This window comes from Anas acuta, chromosome 3 (genome assembly GCF_963932015.1).
Source record: "Anas acuta chromosome 3, bAnaAcu1.1, whole genome shotgun sequence".
Lineage (NCBI taxonomy): Eukaryota > Metazoa > Chordata > Aves > Anseriformes > Anatidae > Anas > Anas acuta.
Genome location: NC_088981.1, coordinates 17,362,623 through 17,385,270, shown reverse-complemented (window position 1 = coordinate 17,385,270; position 22,648 = coordinate 17,362,623). Strand labels below are relative to the sequence as shown.

Below are 22,648 nucleotides of genomic sequence, written 5' to 3'. Positions count from 1 at the left end.
TCACGTGAAAATCCAATGAAGGGCTCTGCAAGGGAACATGCTGCTGGCAAAGACTGGGCACCCACACTGTTCTCAGCATTTTCTTTCTTCCAGGAACTTCGAAGAAATCCCTGTTTGATCATGGATGGAGTTAGCAGATTTGATATTATTCAAGGACACATAGGTAAGGTTATGATCCTGTTTAGGAAAAGATTGGCACAACCCAATAACCTGTGGTTGCTTTGCTATGTTCTGAGTTCTTGGTGGAAAGGCATGGACCATGGTGCCTGCAGTAAACAAATAATTAGTGTGGGTCACTCCAGACCCCCACAAATCCCCACACAATTTATTGGAGATATTTAATGGGATTCCCAAATGTAGCAGCTGTTACTTGCAGAAGCTTCAAGTAAAAAGGTGAAACACAGTTACTAAGTAGGCACAGCTCCAACATGTGTAGGACTGCATTTTCTTTTCATCCTAATGTCTCCACATGGTCATTCTCAGTGGTTGTTGTTCTTTTTTTTTTTTCTATTGATATTTCTCTCCATCTTCTATGACACTAAGATAAGTGTCTGCAGCTCATTGTCAGTTCCATCTTTTTCTCCTAGCTCATAATCTTATCTGTCTTTGTGAGTAGCTCTGCTCCAAGACTGAAATAAATGTCTTCCCATTTCTCACCCCAACTGATAGGCTCGAAGATTTCCTAAACCACTTTCCAGACTGCAGGTCTCGACCACAAAAGCTGATTATAGAGGTAGCAAAGGATGGCTAGAGTTGCATCAGGGTTCATTTCTGGTGAATGTTGGTTGGTGTTTCACTGTTTTTGGGAGCAGAGAAGGAAGACAGAAGATTGCTGTTTTCTTTTAGCAAGCTGTTTCTTGGATGTTTAGATGTTGAAGTCTGTTCTTCTAAGGAGTTAATTGTGATCCACAACTGTAAATAACTGGCTGAATGTACTGGATTCTTCTCTCCCTTAAGGTGACTGCTGGGTGCTGGCTGCCCTGGGGTCCCTGACAATGCAGAAGCGATTTTTGGAAAATGTTTTACCAAAGGACCAGGGATTCCAGAGTGATTATGCTGGGATATTCCATTTCCGGGTATGTATTCTCTGCTGTATTGGTACTGCTGGCGTTTGGCTGGTTGGATTACATAGGGGTCAAAACTGCAGTCCCAGATCTCGACATCTTCGCATGCTTTGGTTTTTCAGTGCTGAGAGCCAATTCAGAATTTTTCAGAAAACCCCAAGTTTTCTAATGGGTCCTCATGCTCCAGGTGGTACTATCAAACTTCAGGGGATTTGAAGCCCTTTTCTGAAAATTATGACTTATACCCAACTCCAGAGCTACAGCTACCAGCTGTTTGAACAGATCTGTGTGCATACATGTTTTGAAAGACATTCTGAAGTCTGCTTTGATTTCGACTTTTTATTGTGACTGTCAATGCACCTGTGGTTTTTATCTATTTTGACATTTTCTATTTTCCAATATACTTCAGTTTGCCCTTTTAGCTGGTGGTATTTACTTGAAATTACAAATCCTGGGAAACAGATGAGATGAATGGAGATTTAATTCAGAGAGAGGAGCAAGCTCTCTAGTAAATTTCACTGTCTACCAACTCTTGAAATTCTCTGAATCTCCTGTGTGACTGGGATACTGGCAGTCAGGCCCTGGTTTCTTGTATCTGAGTCAGCCGAGTATCTCACAGGATTAAAAGCACTTGCCTCCAGAAGCTAAACTGGAGGTAGAGAGAATCAGGATATTCCTTGGCCATTCATCATCACCCTTTTTTCACAATCTGTTATATGCAGAGAGCTCTGGCACTGGCACTTCTTTGACCCCCTGGAGCTCTCATGGAGCAGCACCAGGAGGATTATCTTGCAGGCAGTCTAAATTTTGCTCTGTTCCTTTGCCCTTCAGAATGCCAGATATTTCTGTCTTGACCCATTTCTAGCAAGCAGGGGTGCTTTTATAGGAGACAAACCAGCTGAAGGGACACCAGACTGCTTAAAACACATTAAAAGAATACAAGATAGATTTTCTTTCATGAGAGCTTTGAAAAGATTAGTTGTGAGCAATCCTTAACTCTTAAGCAATATAAATACTTCACAGTATTTGAAAATGTCATCACACCTTCAAATCAATGTCACTGTTTCTGGATTTCCTCAAGCAGTAAACCCTTGAGGAATCTACTCGGAATGGAAATGCCTTCTCGGCAGTGTCTTTCAATTATTCCATCAAAGATATTTTACTGCCATCCACAGGCTAAGCTACCAGTCCTCAGAAGAATCTCAAACAAGACATACTGTATACAAATATAAAAATTATAGCTTATAATTTTTTCCTTTCTGGATCTGGAGAACATTACCTCTGAGCATTACAAAGGGCTGCTCCAGGCTTCCTACACAACATTCAGCTGCAGGAGTTAAGGGTGTTAGGCACTTTATCAGCAGCAGTTAAGATGAGTGACGTTTTTTGTCTAGGGAATAATTACAGTGACATCATTTCACCTAGAATTAAGTTAGACTTGTGTTTATGCAGGAATCACTTTCTCTGCCACAGAAACTCTGATGCCTCTGAGGTAGGGTGTGTTATGTGTGAGTGAGAAGTGGGCAAGGAGCAGATCAGTCTGGGGAAAAAAACAGAAATGTTTCTTAGGAACTACAGGGGATTATAGCAGAATGCATCAACTTAAAACACGGGGAATCTGACCAGATCTGGTCTTGTGCTTTTCTAACAGAGCAGCTCATTTTGAGGTTTTTCACTGACCAAAGCCGATAAAATAAAAACATGGTAGACTAAATCTATTGCTAGCTTACTCCCACTCCCACTGGAGTCCTTTGCATTATTGCAGATAAGAGCTTGGCTTCTTATGATTGAGAATCGTGCTAAGCTACATTAATCTGCTAATGATTCTGGAAATGGCTCCTTGAGGTCATCCCCATGGATCTTCTTCCATATCTTCTCCATTAAAAGGTTCCATCAGCTGGATCAGCATGGGGGAACACCTGCTTTGTCCACATGGTGGAGAGACTGCCTGCATCTTCCTCTTCTATCAAGGAGATGGATAACACCTCAAAGCAGTCTTTAGTCAGTACACTGTCCCTTTCCATGATAACACATATAACAGTCTTAATCGAAACAGAGAGAAAGGTTCTAGAAAATCTAGAGACTGAATCTTGATAGAGGCAGGGGAAATCCAAATGCAGCTGAGGTGTGATTGTTCTTCATCCTCTGAAATGTTTGCTATCACCCAACAATATTAGCGCATTTCCCATACTCTTTCCTCCCACTGATTGCAGGACTGTTATATTCCCAAATGACTGCCACTAGGAAATGCAGCCACTTGGTAGCTTGTTTAACAACTTAGACTGTTAGCCTTCAGTAGTTCAGGAGAGGACTTGCAAATACCCATGCTTGAGATTAATTCCTGTGCTGCTTCAGGAGGCTGTTGCTTGGCACAAATACGAGCTCTCAAAAGAGGCTTGTTCTTTTTTTTTTTTTTTTTTAGTTCTGGCAATTTGGAGACTGGATGGATGTGGTGATAGATGACCGTCTGCCTTTCCTAAATGGGAGCTACCTGTCTGTACACCCTCGAACATCAAACGAATTCTGGCCATCCTTGCTGGAAAAAGCATATGCCAAGTAAATATAGATGGTCTATTTTTCCACCCCTTGCCAATTGCTTTATATGGTTGGTTTCACTCTCTGATATACACAAATCACACAGGCTTACACTTGTACGTGTTGTGCTGTACTTATGTAAGGAACTGTGGCTGTGTGCAAACACAGGGCCAATATAACCTGGAGATGTATGTCTCAGGCTGAGGACCTAAATGAACCCTTTTCACTCTGGGATATTAATGCCTGAGAAGTAAAATGAAGAGGGTAATAGCTGGTGACACAACAGGGGCTGGGCTTCTCCTCCTTACTTCAAGCAAATTTCTCTGCCTCTGTTTTCCCTTCTATATTTCCCTCTGTTTAAAACTGCAGACTCTGAGCAGGGATTACCTCTGTTTGCAGTCACTAAGAGACCATGCAGATATTAGAAGCAGGCAACAAGAGGAAGCATGACTGAAGAGCATCCCCGGCACATGCACTCCTATGAGTCTCTGATTGGCTGAGGTCCTCAGAGTAATACAAGGTTAATAACAGTTAATAAAGACATAATGGTTAAAAAAAATCCTCTGAGGAGTGAAGGAATCAGAATGTCATCCCTTAGCATCTCTAACAATACCCGTTATTAAGTATGCTAAATAGAAATTCCCATGCTAGAGGTAGTATGAAGGGCTGGGAATTGGCAGACATGACCTACATCAAGCTGTTGTAACGTGTGATATAGTAAAGAGGAGCTGAAGGCCTAATTATTTTGGCAGATTTGGTCAAGAAGAGTAAATGCTAAAGCAGCATTTGAGTGACTCACAAATAGGATGCTTTTTGCCCTAAGAAATCTCAGGAAAGTTGACTTGGGACTCAGCATCAGTTTACTGCATAAGATTTTAATTACAAAACAAAACAAACCTCTATTAAATCAAATTTGCAAGAAATGCCGTTTATGAGATTCCTACTTTTCCCTAGTGCCCATGACAAATTATTTCCATCCATGTAGGACAAGGACAACTCTTCAAAATACAATTAGCCACAGACTTAATTTGATTACGTGCATTAAATACAGTGTGCATAGTGGGGTTTAACAGCATGATCTACTTGCTCAAAGTACAGCATGTTTCATCTTATTTGTTATCTCAATAAAAAGCACATGATAAAAACACAAGGACTCTGTTGGCAATATTTAATTATTGCCCTATTATTGCACTCTAGCAGAATGATTTGGGAACAGCACTGAAAACTTTTTTTCTATCTTGCATTTTTAATATATGCTAATACCATGCAAATGGAATACTGGTCAGTTTTGCAAAGAGCCATGACAAAGCATTATGTAGAAACTAACAGTTCACCTCCACTTAGCTGAAACATCGATATAAACTAGTCGTGCTTGGCTCTTTTCTAGTTTAGAAGAGAGAAACAGGATACTTCAGGATGAGATTCAGCTCATCTCCCTAAAATGCCTCTATCAGCATGAGACGCACCTTACTACTTCCCACTACCCGTAATGACTGTAGACAGCTGCTTCAGATGTGGGTGAATGCATAGGAAGAAGTCCCTCTGCCTCATTCATCCTACAGGGCATGTGTTTTGTCTGGGCATCTATTTCAGTCATGCTTCCTTTAATTCCCTGGCCTCAATGTCTCCATTCATTACCTGACCCTAATGTCTCTGTCTCCACCACGATCACTGCACCAATGCACACGTCCATTTTGGAAGCCGTCACTGTGCGTTGTTTATTAAAACTTGGTGTAAGGACCGCTAACTTTTTTGTTTTCAGATTGCGGGGCTCCTACCAGAACTTGCACGGAGGCTACATTTCTGATGCTTTAGTGGACTTCACAGGTGGAGTCCAACTTCAGTTTTCATTAAAGAAACCCCCTCCTGATCTGGAGGAGATACTGAAAGCTGCTGACAAATCTCGGTGTATGATGGGGTGTAGCACCTCAGGACAGGTGAGTCGCAAGGCCAGGAACACACCTTTCTTGGTTTACTATGTTTCCATTAAGGGTACTCTTTTGAGTGAAGAAGGAAGTCCCCAATCACTCTGAGCAATAGTGACAGCTCACGGATGCCTGGATATTGGTAACAGGAAGTAGATATGGTTATGCAGTATCAAATGTAAAGGCTTCTGGCTAGATAGATTGAATGTGGATGAGAGATGCGGATGGAGGAAAGCCACATAGCCATCTCTGAAGGGCCTTCCTCCTATTTTGGCCTTGATAAGATTAATCACACAGCCCTCTCTGGGCTGTGTGGCTTCTCTCCTGGTTAAATCCACTGTGATATAGTAATGTCCTCTTGCAGCAGGGCTGATTTGGGCCTCAAAGCTTTGTGATTGAGTCTAGCAAGGCCAAAATGTGCCTGTCTTCTGTGAGAGTATGCTGTTATCACACTGTGATTTGCAGGGTGCTGATATTAATTCTGAGAAGTTGCAAAAGACTTCATAATATTCAGTAAGTATCTCACTAGGAGAGTGTCACGGGGTTATACAGCATGTCAGGGAAGACTGAAAAGCATGTACCATTGCTTCTGTATGGACTGGTTTATCAGGACAGAAAGATTGCCTATTGCAAACTAGTCAAGGACTAGCTCCTCAAATCAGGTGGCTGATCCTGGGCTGTAGGTGGCAGTGAAATTTTGGATCCCTGATTTTCCCAGAAGCCCAGTTCAGCTCATCTTGCAGTTGCACTATCTCTTAGGATTAAAGAATTTGCAAATGTGGGAAGACTTGTACTTCTGCTAAATTTACTGGATTGCTTATAGGTACAGTGGGAACAGTCACTTTTCTCTGGAGCCAGTACATCTGAGATACTGCTGTAGTCAAAACCAAATCTCTTTTTCTGCCATGCCAAATGTGAGTTCTGGGAGTGTGGCAGAGAGATAATAACTGTATTTTCACCCTTTTGCAGATGAGGAACACAGAACTGAGGAATGGAATTGTACAGGGTCATGCCTACACTGTCACAAGAGCAGTGAAGGTAAGATTGAAAACTTGTTCCTGCCTGGTGGTCTCATATTGGTGGTCCACCACTGGGATGTGGAATGCAGTCCCACTGCTGTTTCATTCAGGGTCATTAATCCCTCCCTTTAGGAGAGATTTCTAAAAGTATGTAGTTCATATTTCAGGAGATGGAGGGTTTCTGGCACAATGGGAAGAGTGAGGATATCAGGACTGTATAATTTTTCCTAATGAGAAGGTTCTAGCTCACCCCAAATCAGGGGGTGGAAGGATCCCAAATCCCGTTGGAGAAAGGAGCAGGCTGTTTTAGGTTCCTGCTACTCATGATTGGTGCAGAAAGGAGAAACAGTCTTTGTCCCACCTTATAGGAGTGCCAAGGCGTCCAGTGGAGTGTCCTGCAGGAAAATGTTTAGAGGCTGACCTGGAAGTTGAACATTTGCACCTGGAAGAGAGTTGCTATGACATCTGTTTCCAATACTGCCTGTGTGCTTAAGGGTGGGCAAAAACAAAAGGTGTGCTTCTCCCACTTCTGTGTGCTTCTCTCCACTTTTGCCACTTCGGTTTCACTGTGAGTTGTTTCTGGCTTAAACCAGTGGCAACAAGAGGAGAAAAGCACCACAATCTCCAGCTGTTGGAAACTGCAATACTGTAGATGCAGAGACACAGATTCTCTTTATTATCATCTGTCCATATTGATTGTCAACATTTGCTCCAGGCAGTCTGCTGGTCTACCTCCCCAAAGTGTCTGCCTTTGCTAGGCAGCAGCCTCAGATGTGCAGAACTAGACACTAGAGGTATTGCATTCATGCAGTGTTGCAGGAATGCTGCCACTTCTGTCTGTGTCAGCCCACTGCTATTCACTGTCCTTGGGAAACCAAGGACTTTCCATGCATCAGTCCTCTACAAGCAGCAAAAGACACCGACTTTTAGCTGCAGTTAAACCAGGCCCCCAAATTATAGAAGATGCATTTTATTACCTATCACTTCACTGAAAATCGTGATAGTGAAAAATTGTGACTGAGTTTGTTTTTCTTTCCTCTATAGATACGCTACAAGAATGGCTGGGAACACATCATCAGAATCTGGAATCCGTGGGGACATGGGGAGTGGAAGGGGCCCTGGAGTGACAAGTATGGCCTTAAAGCTTTCATCTCCTGAGACAAATCACTCTTGTATAGGCTTATTATAAAGGACATCTGCCTCACACCCATAATAATGAAACAGGCAGTTCCAAATCAATTAATTATAAGCTCTATTTCCAGCTGCAAAGCCACTGCTCACAGAAATTCAATTGAGAGGAAACTAATGCAGTATTTGTGTTATACATACTTGTCGCTAGGCCTAGCTCAGGTATCCCCTTTTGTCTGTGAGTACATGTTTCCCAGTGGGTAATTCCAGATAGGTCATGGATGAGAGACTTATTACTACCTGGAGTAAAGTCTGACCATGCCCCTAGATACTGTCTGGCTGCTTCTGATGAATCCTCCTGCACCACACATCTGTCTTCCTGCCCTCCCATGAGTCCAGCTCTGGGAGGAGGATGGTTAGCAGAGTCCATGAGAATAGGGCAGCATTGTTAAGTGGTATTAAACATAGACAGACAAAAAGGGTCTTTGGTTATTGCAAAGGCGAAGTGCCACTGGTTGGCTTGAGCTGATCTTTTGGATCCTGCGTGCAGCTTTAGACATGTAAGGAGCACTTTCCTGCCATGTGTGCAAGCTTACTTCTCTTCCCCAGAGGAAGTCTTGAAACAATTTTCTGTAAATAAATAAATGCTAGTTTGGCTGGTAGAGCTGTCAGTGTTCTTCTGACCAGAGAGATGTACGGGTATTACTTCTAGGTGATTTAATAGCATCACACCTCTCCTTGTTGCTAGGACCACTCATGACTTCTCTACTGAGAAAGCTCAGGCTAAAGCGTAGTGTCTGGATGGGTTGATGGGTGGCACAGACATGTCCAAGGCTGGGATAATAGACAGCATCTTCCTGTTTTTGAAAGCTTACTATAATCCTAACTGTAGTTGAGAAGTCAGTGGAGTACATTCATAGGTAAGCTGCATGGGTCAAATTATTTATTCATGCTCTGTTTATTTGTCTTACATTCAGCAGAAAGTACAATTATCACTTAATTATAAACATGCTGCTAGGAAACAACATAGTTAATTGGCTAATGTGCCCTCTGCACGTTGATGTAATATCAGCACTTAGGAACATTAAGCCTTGGTACCTCACTAACCTCTTCAGTGTGGGGACAGGCGACAAGTGCTCTGAGGGCAGAGGTAAGATTCCCCATCCTAGGACGGGTTACTAAGGGCCAGGCACAGCAAAGGTGCAGTGCCTCGTTTGCTGGCCTTGGATATGAAATTGTTGAGCACAGTCCTGTTCCCAATGTGCAGTTTGCTTACCTCTCTTGATCCCTCTCAAATTGATAGGCTGGGTAGAGGAATGGACTGGCTGGAGGGATTGAAACTTGTGCCTCTCACAACACTTTGTTGATTTGTTCCTGTTCACAGCTCTCCAGAGTGGAACTATGTTGAGCCTCAAATCAAGGAAGACCTCTGCATAAAAAAAGATGATGGAGAATTCTGGTATTTCCCTATCAATTCTTCTGTCTACCAGGTTTTCTATTTGCATTCATTATGAAAGAAAGATCACTTAGGCATTTTTTTCTCTGCTTTTATTGATGGCTCAAAGTGCCTCCGTGTTAATTGCGTGCAAACAGCAAATTGGAGGTTGTCCGGATCCAATGGTCTCAGAAGAAATGAGACTTGGAGAAATGAAACTGGCCAATATGATGCAACAAACTGGTGAAAAAAGTGAAGTAAATGAAGTGAAAATACAGCTCACTGAGACCTAGTCCCTTTGTCACATTTTCCTTCCCCCTAAAGAGACCAGCTTGAACTTCAGCTGCTCAGAGGAATAGGTGGCTGGAGCTTATGCACTTGACTGCTCTGCAGGTGCCTGTGGCTTTTCACAGCCTCTGAATACTCTGAAGTCCTGCTTAACCATGGGTTAGACATCCTTTAGAAGACCTATTATTCTTCAGAAAGTCCACACTTACCATGTGAGGCTCTGGGGAATGCAGGGGAACAGCAGGCTGGGCTGAGATGGACACTTCAGGCTTTAGTGAAGGCAGGACAGGATGTCACAGAGGGACAGAGCAAGGCACCATAGCAGAGTTGTACTTGAGACAGTAGGACTCCACCTAGGCACTGCTAAACAAATCATGTAATTTCAGTGGGGGTTTAGGTGTAATTAGGGCTGTCCAAAAGCACCAAGGGCTGACCTCTTCTGCATGGTGTCAGCCCACTCGGCTACGCTGTGCAGCACTGCTCTAACCCTACTTGGAGACATAGGGGATGAAAATGAATATCTCACTGGTGTCTCAGACTGAAAAACGAGGCTTTCTCTGTCTTTGCAGGATGTCCTTTGAAGACTTTTGTGAGCAGTTTTCCTGGCTGTGTATATGTAACAGCACCCCAACGTTTCTGGACTTTGGAGATCAGCGTGGCACGACATGGTCCGTGGACAGGCACATCGACCTGTGGAGTAATTCACTCTCCACAGGCAGGAACAACTCTTCCCTCGGTAATAAATGTTTACTGCAATCACCCAGTCCTCTCCTCCTCTGCGCTGGTGATTACACTGAAACGTTCAATGAGAATCAAATAGCAGAGATATTGATTGCCAGTTATTAAGGCCTGCTCTTTCCCATTACACCACCTATCAGCTAGAGAGACAGAAATAAAGCAGCAGCACTTGCTGCTGAGTTAAAAAAAGAGGGCTTGTGATTTAGAGACCCTAAACTCTTTAAATCAAAACATACATCAATATTCTTTCAGGTAGTTTCAGCAGGTGCTACGGGGATCTCACCAGAAAGTCTGCTATGCTAAAGATGTGGCTGGTTTCCCAGAACAAGAAATACTCTGAAATTGAATGAATAAGAAATGAAAGAATTGTGCTACAAAACTCTGTTTTCAAAGGTAGAAAGTCCATTGACCAGAAAAGACCTCATTTATTTTATTGGGGTGCATTAAACACAGCATAGCCAACCAGTCAAAAGAGGTGAGCAATGGTGCAGCCTGATCTTCAATATTGTGCACAGCTCTGGGCTCCACAATATAAAAAGGCTGTTAAGAACCTTGTAAGTGTCCAGAGGAGAGCAACGAAGCTGATAAAAGAGTTGTATTGCCTTTCATGTGTCCTGTGAGGAGAGGCTGAAGACATTTGGGTTATCTAGTTTGCAGAAAAGGAGGCTAAGAGGAAACCTCTCTCCAACTTCCTGAGGAAGGGAAATGGAGATAGAAGCACAAATCTCTTCTCCCTGCTAACAGGATGCGTGGGAACAGCACAAAGCTGTGCCAGGGAAGGTTCAGGTGGATATAATGAAAAATTTCTATACTAGGAGATTGCTCAAGCAGTGGGACATGCATCCTAGAGAGGTGGTTAATACTCCTTTCAGTTTTCAAGAGGCATTTGGATAATGTCCTCCATGCCCTACTTTAACTTTTGTTTAAAACATATTTTTGACTTGAAGTGGTTAGGCAGTTAGACTAGATGATCTTTGTAGGTCCCTTCCAAGGGAAGTATTCTAATTCTAGTTTTAACTGCTTCTCCAAGTACTCCTCTGGCACTGGAAGCTCTAACTATTACTAGTATTTTTTGTTATATTATTTTTTTCTGCTGCATCACGTTTGGGCTCTGTCTCTAAAATGGTAGCACATGGTCTGTGATGGAGCTACTTTTTTTTTTTTTTTCTTTTTCTGCAGTGCTGATCCCTGACTTAGCAGCAAACAGGTTTTGTCTTACAGGTTTCTGCCTCCTTCTCCTCATCTTCACTTCCACCTCCAAGTGGTGGTTATGAATCATGGCCTGTGCTGCAGCATGCCAGAGGCACTGGAACTGAATGAGGAGGCGCAGGGCCTGAACTTGAGAACATGTGGGCAGAACAAATTTCCTTGGAGCTGTTTTGCCACTGGCCCTCTACTAGAGTTACTGTCTAAGTACAATTTTGGGCTAAAATGTAGCTTTCAAGGCCACCAAACACAGCTTAAAGTCTAGACCAATTTAAGCAGATGTTGTGCACAGCTCAGTCCTTTTCCTGCAGTTTGTACATTTCTCTTCTTGTCAGGGACGCTTCTTGTTAATCTAAACCTTGGCCAAGAAGAAGTCTTTTTATTCTGGTCCTCGTCCCTCTGTCTTCTCCATCATAAACACTGGCAGGAAGGAAAGGGAGGATAGTTTTGGATCATTTTGTCTTTTTCTTTTATGTGCTTATGAGCTCCAAGACAGGGTACTTTTCAGCTCAGCCACTGGGTCAGCCAGGTGATTAAAAAATCACTTTTTTCCTGCCTTGAGGAAAGTGTACCCTGTAGGTGAAACAGGTATGTGGGTGAGAAATCTGCCTGGCATTTATCACTTTGCCAGAGATTTCTAAAATGATTAATGGGCAATTAGTTTAACTCCAGATGCCTCAGCTCCTACTGATAATATAGAGAGTGTCGTGCTCTGTCGCATCAAAAGCATCTCAGAGCAGCTACCTCTTCTTCTGGGTGTATATAAACAAGATCTAACACAACAGGCTACTACTGGGATATCTGTGTGGTTACTACTAATCTAATAACGCTTCCTCAGCAGGTGCAGTTTCGAAGAACCCTAAGTATTTCTTCGAAGTGACAAGTAATGCTCCCCAAAGCTATAATGTGGTCATTTCACTCATGCAAAAACATGCTGAGGGTATGCAGGATGCACAGACATCGAGGATTGGCTTTTCAATCACAAAGGTAAGCACAATCAGATATAATACAGATGCTGTTTTCTGTGTGGGTTATTGTATCTGTACATGTAAACAAAAGACTGAATTGCCTTTTGGGCTGTTAAAGGAGAGCAGTCAGTATTGGAGTGAATTTCTGGATGCTTTCTTTATTAGGAAGACATAGGAAAAGTAGGGCTAAGCAGGCTTAGTTTCTTTTATTCATATCTTGAGAAGAAAATTTGAATTTTCAGTTTTGTTGCATCCTAAAATACCCCTGGGAAACTCAGAGGATCCACAGGTTACACAAGATGCTAGGGCAGTGACCTCTGTGTCCAGCCTTGCTAGTCCAGCAAAATGCCTGGCAGCCAGCACAAACCCCAGTGCTCCAAGTCAAGCAAAAAAGAGAGTGGGCTCTTGTTCCCCCTGAATGGGCATCACAGAAATGCGGTGCAAAAAACATTTGCAAAACACTTGGGAAAGCTTCCTGCAAGACCAATACAGAGCCAAGCTAGTCAGATAAATGGGACCTCCAACTAAAATTTCTCCCCTTTTTTTTTTTCTTGGTGACTGTCTGGGCATGTGCCAGTTCAAGGACAATTACTGTCAGAGTATTACCAAGCTTACTGAAAGTGCAGTTGCTGGTAGAGATGGCTGCTAGCATTTTTCCAAAGTGTTTTTGTTCTTGTCGTAGGGAGATTGGAAGGAATTATTCTTAACCCAAAGAATAAAAGGAAGCAAAGATTTCTTTGATCCTAACTTCACATTCGCCCTAACTTCACAATTCTCCTGATCACTGGAGAGTTTTGCCTTAGTCTCAGACTTTGAATAATTGATGCCGTAAGTTTAACAGTTCCTCAGAGGAAGGAAGAGAATGGCTTTGTAGCTCATAAAAACAGTATCTTATATCTGATGAGAAATACAAAATGTAATAAAATGACCATTCCTTCAGGGAGTGGAACTCATTATCCTTACTCAAGAAGATCCTCTGGTGCAGATATCAGCCCTGCAGGATGCTGTGGTGCTCAAAAAGAGCAGCTGCTCCTAGTACAGGGGGAACTTGCTCCTTCCAGCATCCTCATCAGCTGCCCCAGCAGTCACCAGACATGGAGGCCCCTGACTGCTCTAGTATGGTGCATGCCATCTTGATTAGTCACCCATTTTGACAGAAAGGATTCTCACTGAGTAGTCACGGCACAGTTCTGGGGTCCCTTGGAAAGGGGGTTTTGTTTAATCAGGAAGTAGACCAGGAGACAGATTTGGTTTTTGCTTTGTGTTAAAACTTGCTTTTTTTTTTTTTTTTTTTTTTTTTTTTTCCCACCTCTAATTGATGCTCAAGTATGTTCATTTCATTATTTTTTTTTGGCGCATTCCCAAGGTCAGCCGAAATTTGATGAGTGTGTCGAGGCTGGGTGACATGACCTCTGTGGGGTGTCAGCCCACGGCTCACCCCGTACACAGGTTGGGCTTCTGGTCCAAGGTCATCTCCCATGCAGGAGCTGGAAGGTGAGGCCAGGCCAGGTGATTACCAGGGACACCGGCATTGCTTTGGAGCAGCTGGTCAGTGAAAGTTTATGAGGGGGTTGTTTGAAGAAGGGGAGTGCAATTGCTAAGATTCACGAGGCCTCACTTTTCCTGCTTCAACTGCTTTCATAGCTGGCACTCATCAGCATCATCGTTCAGTGCTCAGTATTTATTTGAGACTCATCATATTGTTGCTGTAAAGTAAAAAGTGCATCATCCATTGGCAGGATGAGGGGAAGGCAGTACAGGCAAGGATGTGAACCCGAATGGACATACCCGATAGCTCTAGGAATCCTTTGATTAAGTATAGACATGGAGCACTAATACCTAGCTGTGAGGTAGGCTTAATGTTGTGTGACAGAGCTGAGCAACGTATAGAGGCTGATTCTTATCTCACACCAGTTTTGACTCCTTTGAGATATTAACCTGCTTCTGCTTTTTTACCAGAAGAAACGTCAAATGAGGCCCAAAACTAAAAAAGATTATGTCATTTATTTCTTTGCAGCGCTGACCATTTCCATCTACTCAAAATCTGGCCCATAAGGCTTGGCAGTCTACATGCCTCCTAGTCCTCTGTAACAGTCATCTTTTCTTTTTTTTTTTCTTTTTTTTTTCTTTTCTCCCAGAATAGCAGTTTTATGTTATTTTCTCCCAAAGGCATGGCTCATAAATAACTCTGCCATGCTTTATAACCATTCTAAATAGAATTTATACACGCTGATGTATTTTGGGGAATATGTTTAGTAAGTGTTTTTTTATTACGCTATCTTTACATGTCCTAATAGTAATAGCTGTTGCATTATATTAGTTTCATCTCAGCAAAAATACTGGAATGACAGAAGAAAGATCAGAATGTTCTGTTTTCTCGTGACACTTGCTGGAAGGTTTGAATTGTGATTCTTGAAGCACTGTCATCTGGGTGAGATGCTTACTGAGCTCTCTGATGACTCTGGGATATGTTAGGGAAGCATATCAGGGAATCATACCAGCTATCTCAGGGAAGTTTTAGTAAGAGTAATCATCCTTGTTTCCTTGACGAATTCTAGTCTGCTTGATGTTAATAGCATTTCTTATGAAATCCACTTAAACATATTGCTCCTTCTTTTCCTTCCCTTCCTTCCCTCCACCCTCTTGTGTTAGTGGTGTGTTCTTGGACAAAGTTTGTCTCCTAGTCAAACTTTGCATGCCACTGGGAAGGTTAAGGCATGTTAGATGCTGTGTAGATTTAGAAAGCAGTGGGTAAATAAGGCTGCTGCGAGTACAGTTACTGATTTACTTTGATTCCTGAGAGGGAGAGTGAGATAGCTACCTGTGCTTTTCTTTCAGGAGAACTCCAAAGTTCTGAAACAAGATTTTTCTCTTACTCGAGATGTCACCAACTACTTTACTTTGAGTCCAGGAACCTATGCTGTCATTCCTGCTACAACAGCGCGCCAAGATTTTGAATTCATCTTACGAATTTTCTTGAAGAATGAATGCTACAATGAGTAAGATAATGATGAGTACTCCAAACAGCCCCAGACTTACAGCGTGCCATGATCTAACAATTCAACGTCAAGATAACTAATGTGGCAATTTGTTTTTAATGCACTCTAGAAGCATGTTGGGAAGCCACAGCTTTGTGTTAAGTGCCGTGTTGAGGGGAATCAGCTGTATACAGTCAGATGCACAGGTGGCCACTGCACAACAGGGCAATAGCTCATTGGCAGCCATCGAGGGTCTCAGCTTTGGTACAAAGAGCTGCACAAACGAACAGCAGTTCTGATATACGCTCTGCCAGCTCGTGGGGAAATCTCTCTTAAATAAAAGGAGGACTGGGAGCTTCATTTTCTTAACAGCCATTATATAGTTTCGTATGTTGTGCCGGCTGGACCCTGCATAGGTCATGTCCCACTCCGCTCAGTGGCAAAGAAGCAAAGAGCAGTTAGAGGTTTTGACCCCTTCACGCAGCCAGCCAATAGGCAGGCCCACAGGAGCTCCCTGTGGGTATAAGAGAGGTGTTGAAGGATAAACTTAACAGAAAAATGATATCCTAGTTCATGCAAAGGCAGCTAGTATCACATTTGCATATAAATATCTGGGTGTGTATTATTTAAAGAGCAAACCCCAGTGCTCAGTGTTACCAAATAACCTTCGAGCATCAGATATTAGTGCCTTTCCCTTTGTAAGCTTTGTAGTGATTGCCAGTCTTACGTCACAGGCCCATATCTTAATAATGAGAATGTTTTCTAGGCTTTGGCCTCTGGCAAAAATGGCTCAGAAGAAATTAAGGCAACTCCTTAGTTGTGGAAAACAAATGTGAGAAGTCTGTGCTCTGGGCTAAACTGCCTTCAGTGTGATGATTCATGCACAAGATGGCTCAGTCCTTGGATGTATCCCTTTCCAGGAGAGCTTGTGACCCTTATACAGCTTTTTCAGTGAGGTAAAGCATGGGTGTGCTGTTCCCATGGGTCTCTGTAGCAGTCACAGCACTGAGAGGCTTGTACAAGGGAGAAGGGAGCATCATCACCATGTGATCAGAGGACACTGTGGGTTCTCATGTGGGACACTGTATTCTCTGCCTGGGGTCTGCCATGGCTGCAGATCAATGCTCTGGAAAGGCCCATTTTCTCCCAGTGTGATCCATTTAATTGTTTTTCAGGAACTCAGACTCCCAGATCAGCCCAATGCTGCCAATGGTAAGAATCCTGAAAACTGATGTAGATACTAGTGGTGGTGAATGGTTCCTAGGGAAAGCCACCTCTACTGACTCCCCTTCCCCATACACTGGATATCACTCTGCTTTTCTTTCACCACCCAGTTACTGTCCCTCTGGCACCTCAGTTAAAGTGGGGGAGCAAGTGTGTACAGGCTGAGGTACCTCTCTGGAGTGATGAGAGTCACAGCAAAGCTCTTCCTCTTCATTTGTTGCTTTCAGAGCCTGATTTCTGAAGGAAACAAATCTTATACGGTCCCTTTGTTGGCCTGACTGTCCTTCCCACTTTGCCACCTTTAATACATTGAGCAACCAAATATAGCAGGGGGGAAAGCATTTCAAAGGTAGTCAGTTCTTGCACTGTGTATAAAATGGGTATGTATGCAAGAAGGAGACGGGGAAAAACTAATTTAAAACTCTCAACTCAGTGCGACCGCTTTTTAAAAGAACTCACACCTGAGAGATGGGTTGTACATGCCTCTCCATGGGAACGGCTTCATTTAGTGCCTGCACCCTATAAAGAGTAGGAGTCCATAGAGGCGGGGCCCAAAGCAGATTTCTTCTGATTTTCACCTAGATATCTTCAGAGATGTAAGGGAAATTACACTTCAAAACCGGGTGTTCCTCTAGTTCAACCTGCATTTCAGCCTGTCCAATCTAGTTACTACCTGTTGCTGGACTTTCCTTACAGTGAACTGTGCAAGTTGCCAGACCTGGAGCAGTCCATGCTGCTGTGTCACTGTTTGCTTGTAAAACCATGCCACTGAGCAGGCTGTTACTTACAGCAGTGCAAAGTCCTTCCCTTTTGATTCATTTTCCAGCCTGCAATTAAGCCCCATTAGAGGCATAGCATAAATAGCGGCTTATCTTTTTCCACTGACAAGCTGTCAGTTTACTTGGCTGTTGTCATTAGCCAGTGTTTTGACTGACAAATTATGGTACCCCCACTTTCTGCTCCTGCTCAGGCAGTTGGGCTGTTCTTTCCCTGCCCTCTCTAAAGCTCTATTTGGATTTGCAGACTGCTGCCTCCAATCGTTTTGTAACTGAATTATTTATGTGCATACTTATTCTTTCATCCAGGTTGTACCAAGACAGAACCAAGACAGCTCCTATAAGGCTATCTTCCTAAGATATGCTAAACAGGTACGCTATCTAAAGCATCTTACTGAAAAATAATAATATTAAAATTGGCATGTGGACTTGCAAAAAGAACACTAATCTCCAATGTTTATACCAATCCATTTAGAAAAATGCTTTTTGGAAATGTAGCTTCATCTTCAAGTGAAACCCCCCTGGACACAGTATTGATTTACCTGCCAAAACCCCCAGAAAAATGGAACATTCAGTTGGGATAAAATGTCTAGCTCCATATTTCAGAGGAGGACTGGAGATTTACGGTTGTGCTAGTGATGGGCTTGCATATGTACTTTATTTGGCTTTGATCTGCTTATGTACAGAAAGTGATTAGAAAGCTTTGTGTATCCCCCCTCTCATCAGCATCATTTTCCCTTTGCCTTTGCCGCAGTTGGAAATCAGACATCAGTGAGTGCTTGAGTAATTGATTCCTGCTTTTCCTGAGCCAAACTATGTGCATTCACAAGAGATGCTTTTAATGGCTTAATAAACCGTTATAAAAAAATGCTTGACTTAGTCAAGAGAAAGAAAAAAAAATCACTGCCAAAAGTCTTTGCACAGTGGACCTCTTGCAGTTAATATCTGTATCAGTGCATTAAGGTGAAAATGAACAAGGGCTGCCATGCTGAAAGCTCTGGCAATGTCTCGGACAGGGAGACAGTCTGGCTTGCTGCTGGGTTGGGCTGCTCAGAGGGAAGCAGGCAGTGGTGCCTGTTTTAGCATCCCACTCACTCAGCTGCCTGATGTCCTGCCGCTTGGTGACTTCCCAGCTTGGGGGCTGGTAAAGAGGATGTGGCTGAAGTGAGCAAGTGTTCCCATCACCACTGAAAATACCCCGTGCTGGTGGGCAGGCCTGTAACTGCCCTGCACACGCTCACAGAGAAGGGCAGACCATGGTCCAGTAGCAAGAAGTGCTTTGTTGTGCTCCTGGGGGGATGCTGCTCATTTATCAGCAGAGGTCCTTCTTGGTTGCCACGATGCATGAGAAAAGGTATTTGGGGCAAAAGTGAGGCAGGAGAAAACTTTGCACTCACAGATCTCTTTGCATTTTATTCTGTGTTAGGGCTCATCTATTGATGCCTCGCAGCTGCGACAACTCCTTAATGAAGTGCTCCTGCAAGGTAAAGCTTTTACGACCCATCTAACGTCTTTGGTACTTCTCTATCCTTAGTCTAGTGTAAAAAAAAAAAAAAAGACAGAGAATTTAGTAATGTCCTGATGGTCTTCAAAAAATCCTCAGTGTGGCTTATTACAATACGGGATCTTGAAGAATGAGAAATGTCAACACCCATCTTCCTTTATGTGCACAGCAGTGTGGTTTTATTAAAATAAATAAATAAAATCAAAGTAATGGTCACATGAAGAGGGCAACACAGTCCAGGCTGGCTGCTGGCAGACTCTTTAACGTATGGCCATTAGCAAAGCCATGCATCTGTGTGACACCTGAATTTCACCCTCCTCTCCCAGCCCTGCCCTAGGAAGAGCCCGTGCTCCACAGACCTACGCTGCTCCATTCTGATCCCTGAAGTCCCCACAGTCCCCATGAGCCCTCCTACCTGCTCCATGTCCCACCAGTTCTAGCAGGAACTCAGTCCCCAGCTGGGCTGCTTCAGCAAGGACCACAAGGAGCTGTGTCCCTTGCTCTCTTCACTGTCCCCCCCCCCAGTTTTTCCCAGCTCTGCCCTGGCCCGTGTCACTCCTCTGCAGAGGCCTCAAGCTGGCTTTCAGCATTTCCCACACTTCCTAACCTACCCACCTCAAAAATAGTGTGAAATGGTCATACACAAATCTCAGACTGCTCTAGAGCTCACTAGTTCAGCATGGCCCTTCACATCACTGCCATTTTAATAGTCCTTATTCCAAGAGTCTTCTGTTTCCATGCAGAGCAGCTATCTGTGAGCCCCAATGGGGCACCTGTCCTTCAGGAAGGAAGCCATAGAGGCATCTGAGACACTTCAAACTCCTTCAGTGGACTTCAGCCTGTTATGTCACCCTTTTTTCTTATGTGAGCCTTCAGACTAGTGTCCTCCTTCCCTCTCACTGGTGGCTTGGATACACATCTGGCACCCCCCTCACTCTCACTGATTCCATCTGTTTTGTCAATCCTTGCAGATGAAATGGCCAGCCTTGGAGGAAAATTCAGCTTTGATTCATGCAGAGGCATTTTAGCTCTGATGGATGTATCCTTTCAAGCAGAAGCAATAAACTTCCCAAGTGCAGCCCATCCTTTCCTTGAGTTATGGCTGAGCTGAGCCTCCCAGTGTAAGAACCTGCAAGTAAATATTAGCCTCATTCCTCAATAAATAACTCTCATGGAGGATACGCAGGACTTTGCCATGCATGCCCTAGCTCTGGGAAGTCTGCTACATCCACCTAGCTGCTAACTCTTGGCTTTCACTTCCCAACCTGTGGGACCCAGGGCTTTGCTAAGCTTCACCCTCAGTGCAGGCCACAGACAGGGCCTGAGGTGAGGAGGCCGTGCAGAGCCTAGACACAGCTCTATGCTCTCTCTTCCCTTACAGCTGAAACCACACGAGCCTGTGATGGCAGCTCAAATGGCTTGCCAGCATTGACAGCAAAGCTGCGGAGAGAAGTGTTGCCCCTGAATGTGTGTGGAAACATTATCACTGCCCAGTCACAGTCACATCCATGCCTTACAGGCTATTCACCCTGTCCAGTGTATCTTCCCTGTTTAAATGGATCGCAGTCTTTTTACTGTTAAAAAGGACAACATTGAAAATACATTACTGGCCATTGTAAAACAAGAGGGCTCCTTGATGAAAACATTAACTCTCCCTTGAGTGTTTTCTCCCACTTGCTAGTTCACTGTCTCTTTTCCTCCATGCCATGGCATTACTTTGAGATATTGTCAGACTTCTAGAAGCTGCTAGGGAATGAATGAAACTCACCTGCAATCCCTCTCTCTTTCTAGCTTTCTGCATCTAGCAAGCAAAAGAGATTTTTTCCCCCTTTCCAAATCCCCTCCTGGGTTCAGTGAACACTGTGAATGCATGGCACGTGCAGGGAGCTGATGAAACCACTGCTCTGCTTTAATTCAAGATGGATTTTTTATTCTCTGTACATACAGCCTAGGTACAGTGTGACCTACCCTGGCCTGCAAAGACAGTATCAGCTTTTTTTTTTTTTTCAGTCGGTTTTCACCCCTGGGCTCCTGTTGCTCATGGTAGGGAAGTGTTCTCTTGCCCGCAGCATATGCATGGCTCAAGGGCTGCTGCTGGCTTCTGAGAGCAGGCACTAGGATCTGCTCCTTTGTACTCTTGGCTCCTTACTTGCCTGTTCTTCCAGGAGGATCCAGTCAGAGCTGATGTTGTGCTGCCCCATGCACAAAGGCACCTCAGTGTGCGCACATGGCCTGGAGCATGCAGTTCTGTTCCTTCCCAAGAGCTGCTGTGCTCTGTGGCTAATGTCAGCTGAAGTTATCACTGCAGGACCCCTTGTGGTTAAAGACATCATACAAGTAGAAACATTTTGTTTGTGAGCACAGGTGTGAGCAGCTGTACAAATTGCCAGAAAAAAAAAAAAAAAAAAAAAAGTGAACTTAACTCCTAGAATAATGGAGACCAAAAAAGATCTCAGCTTTCTCAACACAAAGTAACAAACAGAAATGATTACATCTTCAGACTTTATGTGAAGACAGCATTCTCAGGAATGAAGACATGATCAGTTTTAGCTTTCATTAGCTGTTCAGTTCTTAACTAAATGCACAGACGAATGCGAATGGACGACTCACGCTGCAGGAGTTCGGGAGCCTCTGGCAAAAACTCACCAAGTACATGGTATATGGGGGGAGGTGATCTCTCTTTCCTACCTTACTATACTCCTGGGTTTTTCATCACTAGGGTGCAGACACTCTGTGATATTAAAGTACTGCAGGGAAAAATGTTGTGAGGTTTACATATCTAGTGGGTCAGATTTCTATCCTCTCATGCAAAGGCTGAGAGCTCAAGAAGCAGTGAGGTGTGAAGTGTTCTGAACAAGCAACCGAGGGTTTCATAAAGCAGGGAACACTGAGGAGGCAACTTTTCTTAATGCTTTCTGAGCTGAAATGAATTATTGAACAAAGTCATCTGAAAAACATCACTTGTTGTAGTTTGTAGCAGAAATGTGTAGGATGTGTTGAAAGTTTTCTTGAGATAAATGTCTCTGCTCCAAGACAAGCATTAGCTCTGGAACCAGTGAGAACAATAGCCTGGTATTTAGGGTCCCACCTAAATTCAGGCAGCTTGTCTGAGTCACGTTCTTCTTCCTCCAGTTTTGCTGCAGGAAGGGAAGATTTCCTGAAGCCTCAAAGTTTGGTGGGATGTACTTTGTTTCATCCTCTCTCAGGGTAGTCTGAGGTCACCTAGGACAATAGGGTGCCAGTTCCCCATTGAGCAACAATGCCCTTCCCACTAACAGCACCTCAGGGGTGGTTCGTTGGGAAGGATGACCCCATGCCATTCTGGCATGCAGGGACTCCTGGCAGATTTGGTGTGTCATAGACAATTCTTTTTGTCAATGGAGGTGTAAGCATTCCTGTTTCTGCCTGTGCATTCAAGCCAGGGAAAGTGAGTGAAAAGGCTTCAACCCACCCAAACCTGGGATTTCTTATGCTGTAATATATTGATCAGGACTTATAGTAATGGGTCTTTGTCACAGTTACTCCATCTTTGTTGAATTTCCTTATAGCAAATTTATTAAGGAAGGAAAGCATCCTACATAATTAAATGTAGTGGTAAATTTGGGGAATGGTGATAATGTATTTGAAATCTGCCATTATACTGTTTTTTTCAGGATATCTTCAGGAGGGAAGACAAAAATAATTCTGGATTTCTTGACATATATGAACTGAAGAGTGCAATACAGACAGCAGGTATGTCCAGATAGGCTTAGCAGCTCCCTTTCCTGTCTTTGCAGGAAAGGATGAAAAAGAGAGAGGATGAAAGAGTTTCATGAATAAAGCGGTTTGGATTACACAGCAGTGCCAGTTAGATCACAGCT

General features: G+C 43.5%; 1 protein-coding gene across 9 annotated transcripts in view; it reads left to right on the top strand.

Annotated features, from left to right (window-relative positions):
• CAPN13 (calpain 13) overlaps positions 1–22,648 on the top strand; it is a 47,474-nt gene that overhangs the window by 13,409 nt on the left and 11,417 nt on the right. For 7 of the 9 annotated variants that reach the window (XR_011094536.1, XR_011094535.1, XM_068675896.1 and 4 more), the window contains exons 3-18: positions 94–163; positions 958–1,076; positions 3,487–3,620; positions 5,362–5,536; positions 6,494–6,562; positions 7,588–7,673; positions 9,056–9,130; positions 9,964–10,130; positions 12,177–12,325; positions 15,145–15,305; positions 16,460–16,496; positions 17,594–17,656; positions 18,711–18,768; positions 19,760–19,827; positions 21,376–21,444; positions 22,442–22,520. Coding sequence is in view for 6 of the 9 variants with exons in the window: in XM_068675896.1 (XP_068531997.1) it covers positions 94–163; positions 958–1,076; positions 3,487–3,620; positions 5,362–5,536; positions 6,494–6,562; positions 7,588–7,673; positions 9,056–9,130; positions 9,964–10,130; positions 12,177–12,325; positions 15,145–15,305; positions 16,460–16,496; positions 17,594–17,656; positions 18,711–18,768; positions 19,760–19,827; positions 21,376–21,444; positions 22,442–22,520 (1,579 nt within the window). In the remaining 3 variants the exon portion in view is untranslated. The remainder of the gene's footprint in view (positions 1–93; positions 164–957; positions 1,077–3,486; positions 3,621–5,361; positions 5,537–6,493; positions 6,563–7,587; positions 7,674–9,055; positions 9,131–9,963; positions 10,131–12,176; positions 12,326–15,144; positions 15,306–16,459; positions 16,497–17,593; positions 17,657–18,710; positions 18,769–19,759; positions 19,828–21,375; positions 21,445–22,441; positions 22,521–22,648) is intronic. The other 2 variants (XM_068675898.1, XR_011094537.1) reach the window with 2 other exon arrangements.